The following is a 26,431-nucleotide window of genomic DNA, read 5'->3' as shown; positions in this document are numbered from 1 at the left end:
TCAAGCAACGGATTCAAGGACGGTACCATCAGTTTGGCTGTTGTAAAAGGACTTCATTTGTCTATGTTGCTTTTGTTTTCTCCAACAGCGACAGGCGAAAACTTGTACGAATCCACGTCGGAAGTTTTCGTTAAATCCACAGTAGATCAAGGGGTTGAGGGCGCTATTGGCATGGCCTAACCACAGACAGAAGGAAAACAGTTTTTGCTTCACAAGGAAAGGAACCTGGAAAATAACAAAATTGCAAGGGTTTTAATTTCACTGTCGTCAGAATGGATCCAGTCGAATTTTCGCTTCCACATGCAATGGACGTTTGGTTGAGGGGAATGTAAGGTGTGTTGTTTTTTCAAATATTTGTGTATATATGATTTACACTGTTTTGATTTCGAGAATTGCTACACCAGGCCAAGTGAATTTGTAAGTTTGTGGAAAGTGATAATATATAAATAAATAACATGATAGTTTTTTTGTATACCTATGAAAGTGTCAGGCTTTCGATGTGTCTTGTTTCCACCTCTTTAGACAGAGAGAGGCAGAGAGAGCGAAAAAGACAGAAAGAGACAGATATATACAGAGAGAGAGAGAGAGAGAGAGAGAGAGAGAGAGAGAGAGAGAGGGGGGGGGGAAGAGAGAGAAGGAATCGCTAAATTATGACATTAATATATATATATATATATATATATATATATACATATATATATATATATATATATATATATATATATATATATATATATATATATATATGTACACACACACACATATATATATTGTATAGATTAAAGTACAGAAACAACAAGGAATATTCAAATCAATAAAGACATCTATGTTGTCGCACGCATCTTTACAATTCCCACACTTCCTCATTCTTTAACGTTGTATGTCAGTCTTATTAAAGTGTCAACTTTCGTTTCCAGGTTTGACTTTTTCGAACTATGGAATTCCACAGACTTATTACTATAACGGTATGCTAATTAAATTGTACTCACGCCGAGTTCAGGTCCCCAGTTATCAATCACCTGGAACATCTGATATGGGAGCCAGCAGAGTGCAAAGGTCACCACCACAACTATCAACATTCGAATAACCTTTAAAAAAAGAAGAGCGCTTCAGTGAATATCGTGGCTTGTTGCAACAAACGAAACTGGGGACTGTGTAATGTGACGTGATGATGTGAAACAAAACTTGTCTCTGCCTCAACAAACATCTTTCTAATATTGCTACATTCTATTGTCCGGCTCCACAAACAGTTTACATTGCTAAATCTTATCGCGTGGTCCGGGAGAAAATCTAATGAACATCACTACATCTCACTGTCTGGCATGACAAAAGAATGAAGTATAAATTGTTACATTTTAATCCATTTACATGCCTGGCAAGAGTATATGTTGCTACAATGTATATGATTTGTTACATTTTAGTCTATTGACATGCCTGACAAAGAGTATATGTTGCTACAATGTATATGATTTGGCAACTATCTGTTAAGATAATGGTACTCATGCAAAGAAAATGTAGCAAAAGTTTAGAACGATTTTTGTCGACCCAGAAGATAATATGTAACAATATTTGCAATAGCCTGACGATTTTTGTTTCAACTCAATTGGTTCCCATTGCATTTCCGGTTTCCACAGACCTTGTAATTTTCATAGCGGATAGTTAAATTGGTGTGATATGACAACTTGGAGTTCAGACGAAGCATATAGAAATACATTATATTAAAAGATACACTGAGTCTCACTTTGTACTTGAAATTCAGTGATGATGGAAATGTCAACCCTTGAGTATTGTTAAACATAGCAAACTAAATGATGTAATCATTAGATTTGATGTACCTCTTGAGTCAGTTCGATGAATAAATTATCTCTACCTATGAAAATCTGATATTATATTTAAGGCCAGGGCAAACATGGAAAGTTAACGTAAAGAGTCGAATAGTTCAATTTTTGTCAGAATTCTGAACGAGTATGGTTTCCTATATCGTTAACAATTCCATGACCACACATACCATAAACGGATGATAACGTCGACTTGTATTCTTCCTTCTTTTTGTTTTGAGTTGATTTAGGCATGAAACTGAATTTCAGCACATCATCTTACCCTCCCCCCTCCCCCTCCACAACATACAATTGCAATACATGTATGTCACATTGCTGTGTGTGTGTGTGTGTGCGTGCGTGCGTGCGTGCGTGCGTGCGTGCGTGCGTCTGTCTGTCTGTCTGTCTGTCTGTCTGTCTGTCTGTCTGTCTGTCTGTCTGTCTGTCTGTCTGTCTGTCTGTCTGTGTCTGTGTAAATCCACTCTGCAAGAGACACACACACAATTGTATCCGTTCTGACTTTTGTTCCTGCACAGCTTACTTTCTTCAGCTGTAAAATACAACCTTTCTCAGAGAATTGGTACAACTGGTGAATAGTCATAGGATAAAATTCACAGCGGAATAAATGATATCTATACACCTTAGATAGTGGCTGTCTAATAAACATTGCAAAGTTATTGACAATTTGCATACCATCGAAAAGTACATTTTTAAGGTTTCAAATGACCCTAGGCTCAAATGAACCTATGAACCCTCGGTTTTAGGTTCACGTCCGTGTTGTACCTGGGTGTGTGTTAGTAGGACGCAATTCCCATTTTAGTTTGATTTATTATCATTTTATCACGCATTCTTCATATCACTGATGAAGTACATGAGTGTACTGGTTCACCGAGAAAGGTTGTGAAGAATTCAAAGAAGCTCAAACGTATGTTACCTTTCGTTTTGTTTTATCCTGTGTGGCTGTTGTCGACTCTATTCGTTCCCCCGGTATTCTGGCTATCCACAGCTTACGTCCAATAGAAAAGTATGCGAACAACATTATTCCTAGGGGTAAGGCGTACGTCAAAATGAATAAACTTAGCGTATAAATATCTTCATTTAGAGAGTCTGACCAGTTGATGTCTTCCATACAGAATATTTGGCGTACACCATCATCCCATGTATAGTCTTCGTAGTAGGTATACACCAATATTGGTATGTTGATGAGAATGGCCAGAACCCATACAATTAACACCACGATGCCGGTGTTTCGCTCCGTGATACGTGCTCTCAAAGGGTGCAGAATGGCGAAGTAACGATCACCAGCGATAACCGATAAAGTCAGAATACTGCAGACAACGGATACACCTTTCAAGAAAAGATAAGACAAGACAAGATAGGTATTAGGGCATAAATCGTACATATATTTACATATTGTGTATATACAAGCATCACTCCCTTGTAAATTTACGTATATAAAAATCCATCAATTTCCAATTGGCAAACTTCATAATCGTAGAAAAACATATGGTTGTACAGTTTTACATAATTATGGTTATTTATAGTTTCTATGGAAACGCAATTCATAGATGAAGAGGCATTACTCTTCAATAGTGTGAAGTTGACGTAAGTGAGAAATGGAAAGAACGATATATTTAATGAATGCTTTCCGTAATAAGGGCAAAAAATGCAAGTCTTTTGATTGTTGTTCCCACACGCATTATCAGTATCCACAATTCTAAGCTACCATACTTGATATATATATCCCTTAATTGGTTCATTTTCAATAGTTGTGCCAATGACTCGTTGAAATTAAAAAGGTACATATTCAATAAATTGTGCAGTACAATGTGTTATCGTTGATATGTGTAACCAAAACAGGTCTTAGCAGAAGCCACACTGCTTCTCAAATACTTTATTTCTGTGTGACTGAATGGTGACATGATTTGAAAGAAATTCGTGGTAATAAAATTGATATTAAAAAGGTGTCTGTGATATGCAGAAGAAAATGGCTGGATGCACGGACTGATGCACAGACGGACGCATGGACGAAACGATGCATGGATGTGTAATAGTTCCCCTTTAGGGAACTAAGTATAAGACATTTGAAGCTTGGATTCTTAAGATGTTGCCAGATTACAAAAAGGTGATTGGATTAAAATGAACACCAACAGGTTTTGTGTTGCACGTCCGCTTTCAATGTATATACTAATTTATATTTATATGGTTTGAAGGTGACGTGACATGAGTGATGGAAACCCCGGTGGTGGCTGTCCCAGACGAAGCGGGTACGCATGCTTGTTAGAAATTTCACTGAAACGGGAGGTGTTTTTCGTCGGCCGGCCATGATCTAGGTCCGTGGAATCGTAAAAAGGGGTACCTTTTGAGATCACCCTAACATTAGGGCAAACAGTTCACGTGTAATGTATGGATTAGGTGTCCTTGAAGGTAAAACCTCTCGGAAATAAGGGGGTGTTTTTCGCAGTAATTCCAGATTCATTAATAAAAGGAGGTGTTTTTCATTGAAATATTCCGGGAAAAGGGGTACATTTGAAATTTCGCTAACAAGCATGGGTACCCACCCATCCAGAGACTGCGCGCCACCGCCGGGACGTAAATCAACTGACGTGTGTGGTGCGGTGTAATGTGATGTGATGTGATGTGATGTGATGTGATGTGATACGACGTGGTGTAACGTGACATAATGTGATGTGAATTGATGCGAGTGAGATATAACCCTGTGGAATAAAGGAATACAATGCAGTGTGATGGTATGACACCACGTGTACAAAATAGCTCACAGCACCTTTGTGGAATGTCATTGTATGCCCTTAAAGTGATACAGTTCGATCATATGTGGCGTGATGAATGTACAATTTGACAGGAAACAGAATCAATTTTTGCCTTCTACAATATTGATGAAGGTTGAATTCAATATGTGAAGATTACCAATGCACACTTGTTCCGAACATATAGTTTCAAGATGTGGTCTTAGCAAAAATAGTACGTTTATATTAGTATGCATGTGCTTAGGTAGACACACCATGAAAATACCCCCCCCCCCCCAAAAAAAAAAAAAAAAAAACACGTTCGACTTGAAGCAAACATGTAATTGAACCTTTAGACCTATACTTCAAAGACAATTTATAGCTCCCCACAGGCACTACAAACACCCTCGGGGTATCACATCCAATAAAACACTATGTCTACAGCAGTTAGAATTTATGGCAACACCTTACAGATTAAATGTACAGTTGGACTAATGAGAATTTAACTAGATGAAGAAAGATTTCCTCCTGTAGAGGTCATCTAAATTTCATTAGCATAGCTCGTCTATAGACATGGTTACTTGAATTTATTCGGGATAAGTCGGTCAAAAATGGTCGAACTTGACAGTTACAGCTCTGGTACTCAAAGAAGACCACAGACTCTGCCCGTGTTAGGCTCGCATATCACGATAAGTAGGATGCTGTAGGGCAACACTGATTATTCTAATACCTGTACTGTGTAATAAAACTATGGCAATTTGATTACCTGTTTTTGTACAGAAACGTAATAACAACGTAGACAATTTTGATGTTTAAGGGCAAATACCCAGCATTTTTCTCCATCAGTTCACAACAAATTAACTTATGGATTTGCTGGTTGAAAATAATCATCCTTGTATTAAAATAGCCCAAAGACATAGCTCTTCGGCTTGACACACATTGCACTGGCTCGACAGATGTTCTTGCGAACGTTAAAGACATTGTCATGACAGATAGCCAAGTCTTTAGGTTATATGTCGTACAGTATTGTCCTATTTTAATAACTCAAGTACACTCGAGAATGAAAATAAATATATGGTCAATAACATTTAGGTGTGTATTTTGACAATACTTGAAATATATTGTTATGATGGAAAGCTCGATCTATCCCTTCGCAAATCCTTCAAGTTCACTTGCTATCCAATTACGCATGTCAGCTTTTTATTTGTTGACAAACATGATCCGTCGTGTCGCGATCACTCTGAAAACCGTAGACCCAAGTTCTCCCAACTTATTTATCACGTTTAAATCGGTTTACCTGAGCTCACATGGGAAAAAATGTTCATAAATCATTCAAATTTCTGCCCAGACGTAGTGTGGGACCCCGAGGTTAGGAATATGATAACTATTGTGCTTTAACCGCAAATGGTAAATGGGTTCTCTCATTTGTAGTCTGTGTATGAAATAGGGAACTTGCAATCCAGACTGAGCATGCTTAGACACGAAGGACTATGGGATTATCTGTGGTTATCGTAATAACTTATCTGGAGCTACAGATGAAATAAACCTCTCACACTGGTCAAAGTGACTATGAATTGATTATTGGTGGTTATAAACAATGTAACGATATCGTTTACAATACCAATTGATTAGTATCTATTATCACATTTCCCACGATGCAACATTCAATATGGCGGGTTTGCAAGTTCCCTATTGTTGGGTCATGATTACGTGACGTCAGTACTTCGATTTGTCTACTTCTGGAAATGTACAGTTCTCGAGAGCTATAGACCACACAATATGTCGACATGGTAATACGATTACAATTTTATTTGCATGCTCGAGTGATTGTTAGTTTTATTTACTAGTATTATGTCATTATTGGCTAATGTAAATATGGAATTTATGTTGATTGACTCTGTAAATATGTCAGATATCATCTTTCCTTCCATCCTGTCTGGCATGAAAACAAGCCAAAATAAAATAAAAAAGGAAAAAGGAAACTTTTACACGATGATTGAACGGATCGTGTTTTTCTAAAACAGTGCTTTATATTATAATTGAAATACCGTGTTATGTCTACTATTACATAGCTACAGCGACTACTTGCATCAGTGCGCTCACAAACTATTTGTATCTGTAGTACTGTACTCCTGTAGCTGTGCAAAAATCATGGAAACACATATAATTTGCATACCTGTATGGTGCAAATGAGAGCGCGATCGATCCACGTACACGAAATCACGAGAGTAGTAGTTTTTGCGAAATTTGTAGTTTTGAATGTAATTAGACATGTAACAGAATCTGCGCAGTAATATAACGCGTGAGTGCGCGCCAGTGCATGAGTGTGATTGAGCATTGCGAGGCATTATGGGAAACAATGTTAGGAGCCTCTCATCGCTTGAAACAATGGCCACACAATGCCGTGATAAAATTGTACAATCTCCTAGCTAACACTGTTGTTGAATTTGCATAATCTTTCCCCAATGTACAGCAGCCCTCTTTTAATATGCCAGATCTTTATTTGGAGAGGCCACATGATGCAAGATTCGTGACATGACTTTTCTGGGTCCTCAGTGCATAACAGCTAAGATAAACCAGCCTCGCCTTTGTTCCCCTTTGACAGCTTGACAGCGTATGAGAGAGGTCCCAAATGTACAAGGTTAGCACACTAGATGAAGAGATCTGCCTATAACATGCAGAATAGCTCTTTCAGAGCTCAGACCACTTTAGTCGTCTGAATTCACAGGCACGATTCCCTCCCAGCAGAAGGACCACTTTCTCTTTGATGTGCAAATCAATTGTTTTAAAACAATCTAATCAGTTTTTACACAATATTTACATATTTATATATTATAAATGCATAAATACACGAATACATATAGAAAGTCAAGGAGAAGGGGGCTACATTTGGGATCAAATTTATTTGTTCAGCATATATTAAATTTCTTGTTCTCCAAATGCTAATCACACCGTGACGTACTCGCGACTATAAAATATTCTTGTTAAAAGTAAATTTTAAGCCTAAAACAACCACACAGAATTGATGGGCTCTTTTTTCAAAAATGTAAAAAAGCTGTATATGCAGAAAAGAGACAACAATGACGTCATCTGTTTGCAAGAGGTCAATCATTTTAAGAATAAAGCAATCTTCAACTCCGTCATGAGATTTCACGCCTGTCACTTTTTACGCATGCGCATTTCTTCAACGCATACAAAAGACCCAATATCATCTCATTCAATAAAACGGATCAGCCTATAGTTTAATCAAAAAATGAGATTGACAAAAAATCTTCTCGAAAATATCCATTTTTTATGACAAACACGTTTCCTGTAATGAAGGATTGGGTGGATCAACAGTAGTACATATTCATTCCGTTCCGGTCTTTGAATTGCGTACAATGGTGGAACCATTTGAAATATCTACAGGGTAATATATCAAAGATTGGATTTGTAAAACACAATGATTAAAACTTTAGCATTTTCACAGTAGGCCTGATCGATGAGATGAGGTAATTTTAGTGACATACGTGCTCAAAATATGACAGTAAGTTAGTATCCTTACGTTGAACTCTTAAAGCAACGATTGCCATTTAGTATTATGTACCCTCATTTCCGTCGGTGCCACTATTTGTCGAAGTCTATGTGAATGACACTCAGTATAGGTAAGGAGCTACCGCGAATATTTTTTTCGACTTTTCGTCACCATGGTAGCAAAATCATCCGTAAACTACAGCAACAAATGACCCACTTTAGAAGCATTTGACAGTACATGTTGTATGTTTGTCATCAATATTCGTATTGTCGTCATTTGTCCTCAAAGTTACAGCCTGTTAGTCGCGAAAATGATGGCAAAATTGCACCAGAAAATGTTGATACAAAAAAAATTTATGAGGAAATAATGGATCAAATTTAATGGATCAAATTGTTACACTGAATTCAAATGCACTACGCAGTCAGTCACGTGGTCAAAAATAACTGTCAAAACACACGAATGATATGTCTGATGCATCCCGCTATGATTCAAAGACAAGTCGTCGGTAAGGCTACTATTTAGTAAAGTCTGGGGAGAGCAGGTTAAACCTGCAGATCAACAATATCACACATGGATTTGTTGTAACGTCAAAAAGAATCACCAAATCGATGATTGTTCATAGTTCTGTAAGACTGCCGTCAAAGGTCAAGTATAAACAATTTCACCTGTATTATGTTTAAGGCTTACAAACAAGACGGTTACATTTAATGTAATATGCTCCCCGGAAATAATATAAATATTCAAACTTTTACTGATACTTTGGGCAAGAAAGGTCCAACCCATTCTGAGTTAAAATTAACCAAAAAAATCTAGAGTAACAGTACGAAGTTTCGAAATAGTCGTCAAAATGATGTCACTTAGAATCCAATATGGCTGCCAAATACTGCGTTGACTTTATGGGAAAATAAAAGCATGTGGCCATGGTAAGCCCCAAATTTCATTTATCTTTTCAAAAAAGTTAGGAACAAGCTTTCATGTTACAAAGTCTTGGGTGATTTGAGCTATTTTGATTAACAAATAAATTGGTTCTTGAGGCTTATTCTTCGTTAAGTAATTATGTACGTGTCTTGGAATATATGTGTCTTCAATTCCAACCTTTCAATTCTTTGTGATTGAATTCAAAATCTCCCTTTAAGCTACAGCGGCTTTGATTGCAATCTATTTGTAAAATAATGCTAAATAAATCAAAATCTTTTCAATTCTTCAGCGTGAGCTGTCAGTAAGTGGCCAATGTTTCTCGATCTCGTCGACAAATTGGTGGCTAACACTACTGACGTGTACTATCTCCCTTCCCTAGCTATTCAGATATTTCTGTCGTTGCCAATTCAATTTACAGTTAAAGTTATTTGTTTTTCCTACAGATCAGTAAATGTATCTAAAGTATGAGAAATGAGCAGAGTTAAAGTGTTGCCTTAGTCTGATTCACCCACCCGTACATCTGGGTCCCACGCCATGAAAACCTAGCCAGTATTAAAGTAGGGGACTCTCAAACACAGCTAATGTTTTTTTGAACAAAAAATTACATGATTTACGGAACATCTTTTTCTTCCAAATGAACTCTGACGTCATGCAATTAAGCCAACTTCAAACTAGTGAATAGATCTTGGAATGGCTGTAAGAACCCAAACAGAGGCAGTGATGCTACGCATCGTGCTTGTCAATAACCAACATGGTGACTTCGTCTTTACATGAGTAACTGATGGTCGCTAGAGTTTAAACCATGTGAATAATATTATACCACACACAAGCCAAGTCAGTGCCTTTAGACAGAATATAAAGACTACACATGTTCTCTAGTCATTCTACGTCATATATATATATATATAATTATATATATATATATATATATATATATATATATATATATATATATATATATATATATATATATATATATATAACTCGGTGAGTATCAATCTGCTAAGACAGTGCTCTATACCGCAGTGGCAGAGCGTCACTATATATATATATATATATATATATATATATATATATATATATATATATATATATATATATATATATATATATATATATATATATATATGGAGAACAGTGCTTAATTGCCCTTAGACTCAATTACTTGTAACTTCTTAATTAATTCCTTGGATTTTATATATATATTATTTATAATAGTGCATACTATGCAACAATAGTAGCCACAAGGAAGCCATAAAACCTTTTCAAAGAACACATATGACTGCATTTGTCAGTAAAATTTGTAATATTCTATTTCAGAATATGGACACGATTAATATTCCATTCTTGATAAAGTCATCAATGCGCCACAACGATTAGCGAAGTAGAACGACAAATAATATTCACAAAGGAAAGACAAACACGGGGAAAAAATATGTTTCACGGAATGTTAATCGCTTCAAGTTTTCATCCGTAACATGTTGATTTGTATCAAAACGACGGGTCGATGGTAACCCGATATTATTGACTTGCAAGGGGACAGCTGCAAATGCTATAATTCCGACAGATGTAGTGAACCGGGCCATGGGGTGCATTGACATGAATTCTTGCAAATCATTTTTTGTCGCTGGGAAATTGAAATGCAAAGAGTAATTATTATACATTGAAATTATTTTGGTCACATGACAATTTCGATGTTCTTTAAACAAAATATTAATCAGATGTCAAATTAAACTTAGAGTTTGATACTCTGGAGTGGTAAAATAAACCATTTGTGTTGACTTAATGTAATGAATTGAATCAGTTATCGGTTGTATTCGAGAGTCTGAATATATAGACACGTACACTTACTCTGTCTGTCTGTCTGTCTGTCTGTCTGTCTGCCTGTCTGTCTGTCTGTATATATGTATTGGGTACATACACAAATGCACACACGTACGTACGTACATACATACATACATACATACATACATACATACATACATACATACATACATACATACATACATACATACATACATGTACATACATACATACATGCATACATACATACATACATACATACATACATACATACATACATACATACATACATACATACATACATACACACACACACACGTTTTACGTAGCTGTGCATGTCAAAATGTAGTATTTATGCAGTGTCATTGTAGATGGATGCGTTGCCAAGCAGCAGTTCATGACTATTCCATTTTGACAAATAAGAATTTTTCACTTCAGTTATCATCTGCCAAATTGATTGAATGCGAAGTATCACCTTCTAATTCTGCCCGTAACACTAATTGTGTAACTATAACGACATCCGTACTCAGCTGATATTTCCTGTCTCTGATAGATCATGTCATGACATTGTATGTATAGTTTAGGGAGTGTACACTTTTAACATTGGGGTGGGGGTGGGGGTGGCCGGAGGCTTCCCCTCCAAAGCGCTGGTTTTATTGATGACCCCCTGCAAAAAATAAAATAAGTAGCCCCCAAAAAGTTTATTTCATGACCCCCAAATAGCAAACAAAAACACACACTTAAAGTATTGTAGTCAGAAACCAAATAAACAAAAAACAAATAAACACATTTCAACTTGGATTCATTGAATTACTTACTGAAGAGGTCAATATCAAATATACATCATGAGAAGGATAGTTGTGCTGAAAAGAGAGACAGTAAGGGATATATCTTGTCAGTTATGTGGCCTAACTCGTAGATACACTGTTTGGAAAGTGTTGGAAAGCTTCACAGTTTGCATTGATTACTGGTGAATGGTGAATTGCATGAATATTTGGTGAAGGTGATATCTGGAGATACCGGTAAATGGTGAATTGGAGTTTTTACTTCCTGGTGAATGGTGATCTGAGAGGGGTACAAACCCCTCCCCCTAGTGAAAGTCTTCCATCACTCAGTTTACAAATTGATTACAAAGAGTAGATTACGTATTTAGTATATTGAATTTGGGTTTCCAAAGCAGGCATACTTTGTGGACAATGTTTGTTTTAAAACTGGAAAGTCCGTCTATGCAGTCTAAGTTATTTGTAGAACATTTTGATGTGTCCCTTACTTTCGTAGAATCACGTGTTCTTCAATAAAACAGGTCCATCCGTACGCCCAAACTATGCAAACTTAGGGTTGCAGGTTCGAGCCGTGTTGTTGCCTGCCTGCCGTTTGTTTCTCAGTGGCTAAAGTCCTTGGGCAAGATTTGAACCACGAATGTACCTCAGTCAACCCAGCTGTATAATTGGGGACCTGGTAGGATGTAGGTTGCAATGTGAATGCTTTAATCCTATGTGCTTAAATGGCTGCAATGGATTGTATGCTCCCCGGGGAGTTGAGGAAGACTAAAGGGCCGTTGTGCCGTTCTCATCCGAGCCAGGGGTAATAATTGTAAAGCAATATACAATCACTGCTGCGTCATTACCGTAGCGAGAATCTGATTACAACTGAGTCAAAAAAATATTTCATCCCACTCTGTGAAGTAAAATCCTTTTCATGTGAAATTTCTGAAAATGTATCTAAACTCTACAAGCATTTTTATTAACATAGTTAGTCGGTTGATGCAATAACTTAATCCTGCCACGTGCCTAGTGAACACAATACACATACCACTGACTATTGAAAGCAGCTGGAAATAAATTAATGATTTTGAGTGACATATAGCCAACACAATACGCAATCCGTGTATACACTCGTTGGAGGAAAAACCAATGCAGGAAGCTGAAATAACACATTCAATATTAAACACACACGCCAACACTTCACCAAGAGTGTGTACGTATGCAATTAACGTCTAATAAATACGCTACATTAAAAAATACTATTACATTCAATTAAACTGGAGTAGTACACTTGTTACTAAGTTATAATAATCATTATTTCGAGTATGAGTGTTTCATAGTCGAACCATACGGTTGAACATACGGTCAAACGCGTTTTACATCAGCTCTTGTACGAATTCTCCGATGCTAAAATGATATATATATATAGCACTATAAACTTTGAATTTATCTACCGTTTGTTTGAGTGTATTACGCGTATGCATTACGCGTATGCATTGCGTGTATGTATGTATGTATGTATGCATTGCGTGTATGTATGTATGTATGTATGTATGTATGTATGTATGTATGTATGTATGTATGTATGTATGTATGTATGTATGTATGTATGTATGGATGTATGTGTGTGTGTGCATGTATGTATGTATGTATGTATGTATGTATGTATGTATGTATGTATGTATGTATGTATGTATGAATGTATGTATGTATGTATGTATGTATGTATGTATGTATGTATGTATGTATGTATGTATGTATGTATGTATGTATGTATGTATGTATGTATGTATGTATGTATGTATGTATGTATGTATGTATGTATGCATGCATGCATGCATGCATGCATGCATGCATGCATGTATGTATGTATGTATGTATGTATGTATGTATGTATGTATGTACCCAATATATATTAGCCTATATGAATACAAGACATATATAGCTTATTAATATTGACTTGTGAAATTAAAATGAGAATCTGAGATGATTGTCCATTTACATTGTGAACTGAACCACAAATAAGTCATACAACAAAGTGAAATTATCACCAGGGGCAACGATAACATATCGCTATGTAACATATTTAGAAACATATCCGTACAACATTCAAGAATCCATTAGTCCCATATCAATTTTCATTCAATATCAAAATATGAAAAAATTAGCGACTGAACGAAATTATAACAGATTGGATACCTCCGTCACTAGATTTCTGATATTTCAAAAATGGGGTCAGTGGTGACGTGCTTTCATAATTACTAGTAGAATGTGTGTACAGATGGCAAGATATAGTATCGATAAGGAATGAACAAAGCTGTCAATGTGTACCTTCTGCTCGCACTTACAAGCGTCATAATGACATGCATTAAGCGTCGAAAATTCACTGACTTAATAATCAGTACCGTAGCCTGCGGGGGGGGGGGGGGGCAGGGGGGGGGGAGCTGATAGGATAACCCCGGAAAGGTTAGAGCTAATTAGAGACATCTCCGTATGCGTGTGAAATCCACATCCTGTGGAAAGTAATCTCATTCGGAGTATTATTGTTGTTGGCTATCACTGTTATTTTAATGTATCATATATTGTACCACAGAATGTTATATATCCACTTTAGTGCAAGTGACAGAAGGGGTGGCTAAAATAATGCTCGAGTTTCATTTAGCGGGGCTTAACATGTTTTGGGAAGAGAGGGTGAGAGGAGCTACAACAAATTTGGTTTACGAATTCTCCATAGCAATACACTTAGACATGATTATAGGCACATTACAAACTGTGTCATACTTACATCTAAGCTGTACTAAGGTAGGAGAGACACCTTAATCACATAGCTATACAGATGACGTAATTATGGGTATATGGCAATGCACCGTATCATATTTCATCAATACAAGAAACCTAGTGACACTTCAATGTATTCTTTGCTGTCACGTCATCATCCCATAGACATGTACACTTCACTGCCGCTGTACACACATATAGGAATAATGCTGTCGCCGCGCCGTATGAGGTTTAACTCACCTAAGCAGTGATCATACCATGAAGTAGGTTTTCACTGATTGAAAATTAATTACTCTGGAGTTTGTACATATGTTTGGATTTTACTACACATGCTATTAAGTACTTGAGGAGTATATGAGTCCAGTTTATTCTTTCACTGTTAAAATCGCTAGTATATGTACTGTGTATGAAATTTAATTATGATGGTTACGAAAGCTTTTGAAATGTCAACGTATGCTTTTGTAATCGAATGTTCTTTTGCTGTTTAAAAGCAATGCCTGTTTACCTTTGAAAGGTAAAGGAGGACATTGCAAGTATGTCACGTGATGATGCGTCGTGAAAAAGGTTCCAGATGAAAGAACCATGTTTGAACCGTGTACAATGGCAGCTGGAAAAGGCGAAATTATTTATAAGGGTGGCCCAATTTTTTATGTTTCTCATAGCTTTTTCATGGCAACTATGGGTCGGTCGATCGGTCGATTTTTTTTAAACACAAACAAATATAAAAAATCACCCTTGTTTCTCTGCCTCTCCTATTCCTCCTCTCTATCGTCTTTTTATTGGATTCCTGGTAAGAAGCCCTTTCCCAGTTTCTCTGCACATCTGGCATGTTCTTAGCCCCCTCCCACTTGAATAACTTTCATCATAAAAGAAATGCTCTGTTCGTGAACAAGAGTCGTTGTCGCTGCCATGACTGTAGATAGCGTCGATAGTCCAGACACAAAGGAGCCTATAAATGGGACTAGCTCCCGTTGGTTATCCGGTAAATAAATAAATAAATAAATAAATAAATAAATAAAATAAATAAATAAATAAATAAATAAATAAATAAATAAAAAAATAAAATAAATAAATAAACCCTGATTTGGTTAAATGAGTGAACACTGTCCAAAATGTGTCCACTTATGACCAAAACGAATTGTAATGAATTGTTTTCCCTAGATGTCATGCTAATCCTACGATATTGTCGTCATCCTATGATATAATGTATTTCTAAAATAGGGGATAACGCATACAAGGTATACAATTGTCAATGTGCTGAACACGGATTGCATTAGAATAGCGGACTTGCAAACCAAACTACGCATGCGCGTGATTATCCTCGCGCGCTGAACCATGGGATTTATTTGCAGACGACACTCGCAGACGATATATTTACGGCTGTTGTTTATACAATGTTGACTTGCACTAGTTTGTTTATGAAATGGATTCTGATGAAAAAATTACATACTCGGCGCTGTTATTGATTGTCCGTTTGAGGTATGTCCTGTTCCCCATGGAAGAGGTGGTTACAGTGCCGTAACGCGTCTGTAACCGGCCGTAAACTAGATCTAGTTGCGAGGTAAGTTGATTCACGAGGCCGTTCATTTCCCTCATATAAATACTACGATGTCTGTTTTTGTTTATATTCATCATTGTAAAACAATTTCTTGTTCCATAATTGTTATTTTTTGGTAAAAATGCAAACAATGATATACGGTATTCAACAATTTGGCACTCATAGTCGATATATCGTTTGGGTAGTAGAGTAAAATTGCGAGTATTTCATTACTTCCGTGTCAGCTGGTATCACTATATCGGAAGTTGAGATTGAGTGTCTAGTGCAGTGGTACCACCGCACGAGAAATGAAATACTAGGTTTCCATTTGGTGTTTTACGGTAGAATGGAAGCTTTTAATGAGTTCTGTGTAATTTATTTGTTGGGTAATGTTCAGCGACGAGAAAATATCGGAGTGGAGGCACTAGCCGTTCGGGCGAGGAGGTGAGGAATCGCAAGAGCCACCTCGGCTCGGTGGCAGTAACCTTTCCAGTGAGGGCCGGCTAGTGACACCGGGTGGTACTACTACTAGACTAGCAATTGTCTGAGAAGAATTGATTTAAGGCCGTACTACTGTGCCAACTTGACTTGACTTGAACACGTCGATGGTGAAGGTCGATAAATTCAAAGTTAAAATCTGATTAAACTGGGAAATTACAAGTATACACTAGTTTACTATGTATAAGCGTATTTGTATAACAAAACATCTCAACCTTATATTTTCTAATATTCTTTTGTTTCAAAGATGTGAATTATAAAAGTGAAGATAGACAAAGGAACAAGGTAGTGGTAAACCCAGCCGATAATATGTGAACGACAAGTAAAACGTAATGATCAAGCGCTGCATCATGGCAAAACACAACTGGATGGACTAAGCTTACTCATAAGTATTGCTCCTGATAATTTTGGACATGGTACGATTTATAAATTGCTCGTAGGGAACTTGGAAAATCATACACAAAGTGGATACAATACGTTTAAATGTGGAAAAGTTAGAACTTACTGTTAAAACAAGAAGACAGTGAAGCGGTCAAATTAAAGGCAGTTGTTAGTGCAAGTTACAGAACAGACAATAACTGCGTACTTGAATTCTTTCAAGTGACAATGTGAGTGCAAGTTTCAAGGGTGCTACTGGACTGTAAACTGAGTGGTATTAAACCGATTCCACAAGCAATAGCTTGTACACAAAAATCCAAGACAAGGGGCATTAAAACTTCAAAAGTTGGAATATCGATCGGTTTGATGATATCATATTTGTGAAGCATGCATCAAATGAAATAGTGACAACAATATGTTAAGTAAACAAGTAAATCAGAAATCGAAAATTCTGCAACTGGATGAGGACCTTAGAAGTTAGAGGGTGGCAGCAGATGTGGAGTGAGAAAATTCTTAAGGTTAGTGAACACCATCATAGCAAAGTTATTACCCCACATACTTTTAGCATTGTGATTACAAAGGGTCTCTTCTTCCACTTGGTATTTACTAAATCCAAATTGGAAGAAGATGACTTATGTATTAATCATTATAGTTTCAAACTAAAATGTACTGATAGTAGAAGAACATTATAGTTTCAAACTATTGACGATTTAACATCTACCACCACAACAACAGTATCTATAAAGTGGTGTTAACAATGTGTATACACTCACAATATTTGCCAGTCATTCTACAGTATTTACAAGATGGCTGGTCAGCAAGCCCGCTATTGAATCTTCTCAACAGATAGTTGCTTAAAGTTGGCGAATAATTTGCATAATAATTTACATAAAATGACGTAGTCTCTTAAGTCTGAGAAACAAGGACCGTGTTGCTTTTGATTCCTCACTACTTATCATTTAACTTGACATTTCAAAGCAAAATGAAAAATAAAATGAAAATCTGAAATAAAGCTATAAGCAAAGTAATTAACAAATGCTGAAAAATCACAATATGGATTATTGATAATACAAATTTGTTAAGTCAAAGGAAACAACATGTTTTGCACATGTCATGATACCAGACTTTATTTTACATAGTGTTGCTTCTTCTGTCAATTACTTTTATTCTTCAATACTCTCCCTCAATCACTTCATTTGATTTTAATTCCGCGAAATCTTTGGTTCATCGTATATCTTATCACTGTTGCAAATATGTTTAAAATAATTTGTAAGTAGACTAACCATTCTAATACTCATCCTGAATCTGACTAAGCTTCAAGGATCGATTATTCAATTTTTATTCGATTTTTTTTATAAACTCATTTGAGTGAAAATTAGATTTTATTCACTGATATATTTCTTCTCAAAGCCGAGGAAAATACAAGTAACATAAGGGGTTTTAAAACTACGAGTCAATGACGAGTATCCGTTGAATGAAGAAAAACGTTGGTGAGAAATATAAGCATATATGCATACACTTAATAAACCGTGAAATATATGCGAAAGTAATGGCAACGATGGACTCATATTTCGAGCACTGTGGAAGTAATGACGTAGGTCACACGCCTTGTGATGTGAAACGACCAAGATGCAAATTCAATATTTTCAGTTCGAATGCGTACAACTCTGTTTGTGCACGGTATAAATATAACTGAATCATGGTCTCGGTGGTTATTTTGTTTTCTGTGTTTGTATGGAAGTCATAGATATAAATCATGGGTGTACTACAACTGCGATAGAGTGCATACCACTGTTACACGATAGCATCTGTAAACAATCATTCTGATAAGTTATATACATGTTATTAATCACACTATGGATAACACGTCGTAATATGGCGACAAGTAGATTCTATATGTATAAAATATATCTCACTGTGCAGTAATAATTTCCATCTTTTACACCGGAAACGTCAATAAGACATTTCGGTGAGAGATTTAATTATTAGCGACAAGACGACACTTCTGTTGATGGAAAACCGTTTGCAAAATTTACCCCCTTAGGCTATGGAAATGAAAGTCGATAATTTCTGCTTTCTCGATTCTTCTTTTATTAATAATTTTGTTCTTGGTAATTGAATAATCGCACGTGATCATTAGCAAGCCAGACTTTAATATGCCCCTTCAGCTGTCAATTTGTCCATACACACATAATGGTGGGTAGAGTTCTGAAAGCAGAATCCTTAATTAAGAGAAAACGGGAAATATAGCCTTTAACGTTTTGCAGTAATTTCAGAGGCAAGAAGGATGGAAAACATAGCGAAGCTTTTTAAAACGCGGTGTGTTTTCTTAACACATGCAGTGACTGAGTATGGGTGTGTCTACAGATATGTCTGTCTGCCTGCCTGCCAGCCTGTCTGTCTGTCTGTCTGTCTGTCTGTCTGTCTGTCTGTCTGTCTGTCTGTCTGTCTGTCTGTCTGTCTGTCTGTCTGCCTGCCTGCCTGCCTGTCTGTCTGTCTGCCTGCCTGCCTGTCTGTCTGTCTGTCTGCCTGTCTGTCTGTCTGCCTGCCTGTCTGTCTGTCTGTCTGTCTGTCTGTCTGTCTGTCACACACATACTCTCTCTTTCTCGCTCTCTCTCTCTCTCTCTGTCTGTCTGTCTGTCTGTCTGTCTCTCTCTCTCTCTCTCTCTCTCTCTCTCTCTCTCTCTCTCTCTCTCTCTCTCTCTCTCTCTCTCTCTCTCTCTCTCTCTCTCTCTCTCTCTCTCTCTCTCTCTCTCTCTCTCTCTCTCTCTCTCTCTCTCTCTCTCTCTCTCTCTCTCTCTCTCCCTCCCCACAATAGTCATTTGTCAATCTGTTCGTTTTAAAGCCAATCTAGCCTATACGAAATATTTCTGCTTGAAGCACTCAAGTGATTTCCCTTGCCGGATTAAAGCATTTTATCGTTATTATACCTCACAAATTTTGGTATGAACTACTAATAGTTGTCTTGGTTTACACAGGAAGACATTGTAGTATATTCGATTATTAGCTTATCAATTTTAAATGTTAATTGAAATTTTCCATTAAATGTGTGTGTCATGCTATCTGAGTTAATATTTATAAGTGGTTAATCTGAATGTCTGTGTGTTTTCACCGGTTTCATGTTTGTACGGCTTGTATCCATCTTCACAACAAGACACCTTATCAGACAGAAGTCCATGTAGTGTGTGTTCCCACGACCTTTAACGTTGACCCGACCTTTAACGCTCACCCAACCAATCATGTCTACTCAAGCGACTCATCCTCTGTGTCATACAGTTGCACAATATTGAAGCCATTTCAATTAAATAAGTCGGCGTCTGGTCCTACAAATAGCATATCAACGTTGCTTAATTTTATCGTCTGGGACGACAAAAAGTTCATTAATATTGCTACATTTTATCGTCTGGCAAGGCAAAAATTGATGAGGTTAAATTGTTATTACATTTTAATCCATTGACAGGCTCGAAAAAGTATATGCAGTTACAACGTATGTGATTTGGTGACAATCTACGTAATGTTAACGCACACACAAAAAATGCAGCTATGCTGGTAAGATTTATGTCATGCGAGACAATGAAAAAAAGGAGTGTTAATACCAAGGTTTTTGTCGAGCACACGATGAAATGTTATAATGTAGCCTGTAAGTGTTTTTTGCGACAAACGACGCTTGGTTTCAAGTCAACTGACTTTCGTTGTATTTGAATAACCTTATCTCAATGAAAACGAATGATGATTTCATATATTTGTATTCACATTGATTTCAAAGAAACTTTAGCTTCAAGCGAACATACGCATGATATCACCATTATGCCGCATAACATCATAATTGATTCTACTACATTGCATCTCATTACGTCACAGTCCCATCTTGTCAAACCAGAGTACATCACATCGTTTTACAACAGCTCATCAAATCACATCACGTGATATTAAATCACATAACATCAATTCGCATTACATGACCGTGACATCGTGTAATTAATGAACAGCACAGCATAAAAAAGTCACTGCAAGGACAACCACAATAACTACACCCTAGGCAATGACACCAAATGACCCTTTCCTTGGCAGAGCTCTAGAGCACGTTTGTAAATCAGCAACGCCAAAAATACTCCCCTACATTTTGCTTCACACTATACTACAGCGTTCACCATAACGTTACACCTTTCCTAGCGTCACAGCGTTCCGAGAAGGACATACAAATGTACTTATATTTTTATAGAACAGCACAGTACAGACAAATTATGTTCTATAATAGAAATTATGTTCTTCGCTAAATGGTCAAATACTATTCAACTCTGTTTCTAATGATTCAGTGGTGAAAAATTAACTTGCACAAAAACTTGCTTCTCTTAATTGACCGTGTGATTAGACTGGCAGATTTGAATTGCAATAAAATGTACTACCTTTACCACTTTGCCAATAACATACAGTCAGACTGTTGAGTACGCTTTATTAACCAAACAGCTATAAAAAGTGAACGTTATTGTGCAGACGACATCTGCAACGTTGCGCCAATGTCGTCAAAATCACCATCACAGAATTGTTGACAAGTAATAACTTAACTACAAACTATGATACTTTTCTTTCTTATCTGTTGGACTGGCAACAATTTTAACAGAAAATCGAAATGCTTTGCCAGTAGCACGTAGAATATGTATTTGTCAAAGCGGGCGTCAATAACTACAGCTAACACAGCTCGATAGTTTTTATTATTCAAACAATGTTCACATTTGACTACATTTGCTATACATTTCCAGGATATGAACAACAACTTTAGCATTAGAATCCCCATTTTTTATATTCAAACCATGAAATTCGTTTGTAACGCGCTATTGAGTTGTTTTTTTCAGGAATCATTTGACAATGTAACGTGTTCAAAATATGAGGGCATATGAATGACGTATGAGTATTCATTTTACATTTTTAATCAATAATACAACCTTAGCATGTTTTTTTACTTGAAAGTACATGTGGAACAACATGGACGAAATCGATGTTTGTAACTACAAGATTAACATGATACAAAACAATTCAAGACAAGGCAACTGGGTAAAAAATTGTCATGGACGTGCACGAAGTGATTTATGAGCTAAATGGGTAAACACAATCTAATCGTAATTAAACACAAGTAATCAAACTATTTATGGACGGCTATGTTTCAATATATGGGGAAGCAACAGATACATACGCAGACTGCTGGACATGACATAATGATTACTTGCATTTACCATGTTTGTTTACAAATCACTTAAATCCATCCATCCATCCATCCATCCATCCATCCTCCCACCCAAAACCAACCCACGCAAGCAAGCACACACGCACGCACGCACGCACGCGCGCGCGCGCGCACACACACACACACACTCACTCGCACACACACACATACATACATACACACACACACACATACATACATACATACATACATACATACATACATACATACATACATACATACATACATACATACATACATACATACATACATACATACATACATACATACATACATATGGACGGCGATGTATGCGTATGTATCTGTTGCTTTCCCAATCTAATTATCATGATTATTGGGTATTTTTTTAAATTTCAGGCGTATTCTATTGGGCTCTATTAGGTGCGTACGAATTTAAGAACTTATCCCACGTACAACCGTTTATTTATATCACGCGCGGTTTTGTTCCATTATATTTAGAAATGTTCGGGTTTTCACCTGGCATTTCTCTGTCTCGCCAATTTTTCCTTTGAAAAAGAATATTTATTCGAAACGTCGGATTTAACAGCTATATATACGGACTGGTTTATTAGTTCCTTATGCATTTCTACATACATACATACATACACTAAAAAAACTTGAAAGCTTTTGCTATCAGCTTTCTAAGTCAATGTTGTTTCATATTATTATTAGGAAAAGCATAGTAAATTTGCTTAAGTGGTTAAAAATAAAAATAATAACTAATAAGTAACCAATTGTTATCTATATAGCCACTTTAAGTTTGGTATGCAGTTCCAACTGCCAAATTTATGAATCTTCATTTTAGAACGAGTCACGCGTGCGCTCGTTAACATTTTGACGCTTTATGTACATTAATTGGATGTGGAAATGTTTGAAACAGACGTGAGTGTTACTATCGGACCCAATAATTTGTTTGTTGAACGTGGCGAGTCGTGTATGCACATTGCATAGAATACTTCACCGCACGTCGATTTAAACAAAGTTTATATTACCAGCAGAATGTAGACAGAATTTACTGTGTATGACGTGAACCGCACTAAAGCGAACATTTCATTCTAAAAGAACTGAAATGTGGCTAATTTTAATTATTTTGCTTTGATATTCCAGGATTTTACAGCAGAACGAATCAAGATAATTTCATGAAATGAGATGGTTTGAAATAATTAAATCAGAATTGTGTTATTTTGGTGGGTTTTTTTTGTGATTCATGAATTTACAACTGCATAAATAACATACAGTCAGGAAATGAGAGAGCTTGAAATAAAGATTGAAAACATTACGTATTTTCCTCTTACCTTGTAGCGTGAAGCAGATTTTGCACATAAACTCGCCAAATATCCAGCTTCTAGTAAGTCCGTCAACAAGGTTCATCCACATCGTTACGGATGCAATGAGAAGGTCAGCAATAGCCAAGTTAACGATGTAATAATTGGTCACATTTCGCATCGTACGGTTCTTGAAAACGATAGTGATAACGATAAAGTTGCCGACGATTGTCACGATAATAATTATCGCATAAAGCACGATCTTCAACACAATCAACCAAGTCGGTCCGGGATCAAAATCAGGCGATGGGTGGTAATCATCAGTAATGTTACTCGTGGTGTTGTTCGTCATATTTTGCTTTCAGAAGCCCCAGCTGTATCTACAACCGTATGTAGTGTTAAATCTTTTGTGGGTACGAACTGTTTGTGGTCGGAGATTTATAGTACGATCAGTGATGTCCCTTGAAAACAGTTAATGAAAGTCGTATAATCACCGAAGATTAGGGTTTGCCACCAGGCTTTCATAAAACACGAGTTTTCGATAGAATGTCGCTGCAATGCTTATTCCATTTGTAAAAGTTGGTGGCATGGACGTATACTCCAGTAGATTACACAGCTGCCGATGCTACAACCAATAGTGCCACACACGTTATAACACAAAGTGCCGGGAATGCTGCTATTAAATTCACATTTAGTTTCGTTCTAGTATCACTGTCTCGTCGCGTTATCTCGCGAGACTTGTTTTCTTTACGTCGAAGTCTATTGCGATTGATATTGAGATACGCATTTTCTATTTAGCTTTCAATTAATTCTGAAGTGGCAAGACTGTTCTCCTCTCTGAAGCGTAATTTCCTTAAAAATCCCAAGTCGTGACGTCAACCACACATTATGTAAGGTTTATGTAATATAGGCCAACATCGACCGCTGATGATATGTTGTGATGGAAGTCTACAGATAACAATACAACAATGATAATACAGTTAATAAATATAGCCAAGTACCACTCACACAGAACAATAAACGCCATAAACAATAAACAATAAACAATTAAAATCTCGACCATTTTTCTCAATATTGCTGGGCAGGGAAACATAATTTCGACAACATAATCAATGTTTGTTCCCATGACCTTTCTCAAAGAACTGTTACGATACTCCGAATGGCTATTGCATTCATTCGGTGAATATCATGTAACGTTTTTGTGATAGCATCATACCTTATATGTGTCTCTAATAGAACGTCATATGATATCTAATGTCTAATGTTTTGGTGCGCGTGATTCGTAGATCTTTATATGCATAATGTACCTTTTATTTGAACATGCGGTTATATTGTTCTATATTAGTATACACCTATATTTTAGGTACTTCACATACATAGATCTCACCCAAGTCTTTTGTGAAAGAATATTAATGCGAAACATCCAGGAATATACTGATTGATAAGGACTGTATTACTCATTACTTCTGTGTTCCCCTCTAATACAAATGTAGAAGTGGGGACAAATTTACCTGAAAGTCGAAATTCCTTAAATTCTCTCAACGCTTTGCCATGATAGCTTGTTCCGGGTCATTTTAAAATGATAAAAGAAATTAGGAGTTCACAATCTCGTTTTCCAGTCAATCTTTCATATCCCATAAATTTAACATAAAATTTAATTTGGCGGCCATATTGGATTTGGCGGCCATATTGGATTCTTAAATGACTAAATATCGATATCATTTTAACCTCTGTTTAAAAATGTGTGACTTCGGATTGCTTTTATTGATATTAAAATAGTCATATGGATGAGGATTTGATATTTATTTTTGAATTTTTATGTATAAAATCATGGCTTCCTTCTTGAAAACCAATGTGTGAAAGAACATTTACCGAGTGTGTTTGTAACTCAATACATTGCAAAATGCTAAAAAAAAATGTGTTAAAAATTTGTTATTGTACGTAAAATAACAAAAACTTTACACATATATTAATCTTTTGTAATTTATTGCGTTACAAACAAGGACTCGGCATATGTTGTTTCACATTGAATTTTCAAGTAGGAAGCCATGATAAAATTATTTTATAAATCATAAATCCTGAATAAATACCTAATCCTCATCCATATGGCCACTTTAACTAAGAATATGGAATTTGTCATTCGCACGAGGATCGTCGACCAGACAGATCGAAAGCTCAATAACCCAAAACTTTGAACTACTTCTACGTAATAACCTGTACATAAGTTATTTGATCTACCTAGCTGATGAATATTTCTGTCAACCAAAAACAAAGTATCGGCAAAGTTTAAACGCATACTACATTAAGTCGAAATAAAAATCATTTACAACGACTGTATTTCAAAACTCATTACGTTTATCCATTAAGTTGTCAAATTTCCATCCGTTCACGCTTTGAAATGTCAGACGTCATCCACACCACTTCACAATACAGCTATTACAGCACATGTTATGTAATATCTTGTTTACACAGAAAGTTGGTTATGTATGTATTGTATGCTCACGTTTCTGTGTGTTGGCAATATATATACATACATACACTTATATACAACTTAATTATATAACTTAATAATAACTTAATTATATATATATATATATATATATATATATATATATATATATATATATATATATATATATATATATATATATATATACATGAAATTGAAAGAAGATGAGCAAGTTATTACATTATGGATTTACACTATGGTTCGTTTCACCAAAAGGATCATCAGGTGTATGCGTGGGCGAGTAGATTCGTTGAAAATACATACATATATATATTCATCTTTTTTGATTATCAAGAAGAAAACCTAAACGAAAATATATATAAGACATACGTCATATATATATATATATAATATATATGTATGTGTATGTCGGTGTGTGTGTGTTAATAAACTAGCACGATATATATTATTAATGATTAGCAAAATAAAAAAAAATGTATGAAGAAGGACTGGTTATAATTGGTCAACTATCGTATATATATCCACAGACAACCTTCTTACTTGTCTGTGATATATCTGATGTCACTCGCAAACGTTTAAAACAAACCTTTATATGCTGTAGGAAACATAGACTGGAGTAGATAGCAAGCTTAGCCAGATGATGGGGGGGGGGGCAATTTGACTTAAAAAACTATAGTATTCCCTGAAGTAGAGTGAATTA

At 36.2% G+C, this 26,431-nt stretch overlaps 1 protein-coding gene across 1 annotated transcript; it reads right to left on the bottom strand.

Moving 5' to 3' along the window:
- Positions 1–23,613, bottom strand: LOC144452461 (substance-P receptor-like). The gene is made up of 4 exons (XM_078143559.1): positions 23,292–23,613; positions 2,752–3,164; positions 990–1,088; positions 1–225 (listed from the first exon to the last, which is right to left on the bottom strand). The coding sequence occupies exons 1-4, from the start codon at positions 23,611–23,613 to the stop codon at positions 1–3; spliced, it is 1,059 nt and encodes a 352-aa protein (XP_077999685.1).
- Positions 23,614–26,431: the final 2,818 nt, after the last annotated feature.

This window comes from Glandiceps talaboti, chromosome 22 (assembly GCF_964340395.1).
Source record: "Glandiceps talaboti chromosome 22, keGlaTala1.1, whole genome shotgun sequence".
NCBI classification, from domain to species: Eukaryota; Metazoa; Hemichordata; class Enteropneusta; family Spengelidae; genus Glandiceps; species Glandiceps talaboti.
The sequence above is the reverse complement of the archived record's forward strand: the minus strand, read 5'-3'. Positions and strand labels throughout refer to the sequence as shown.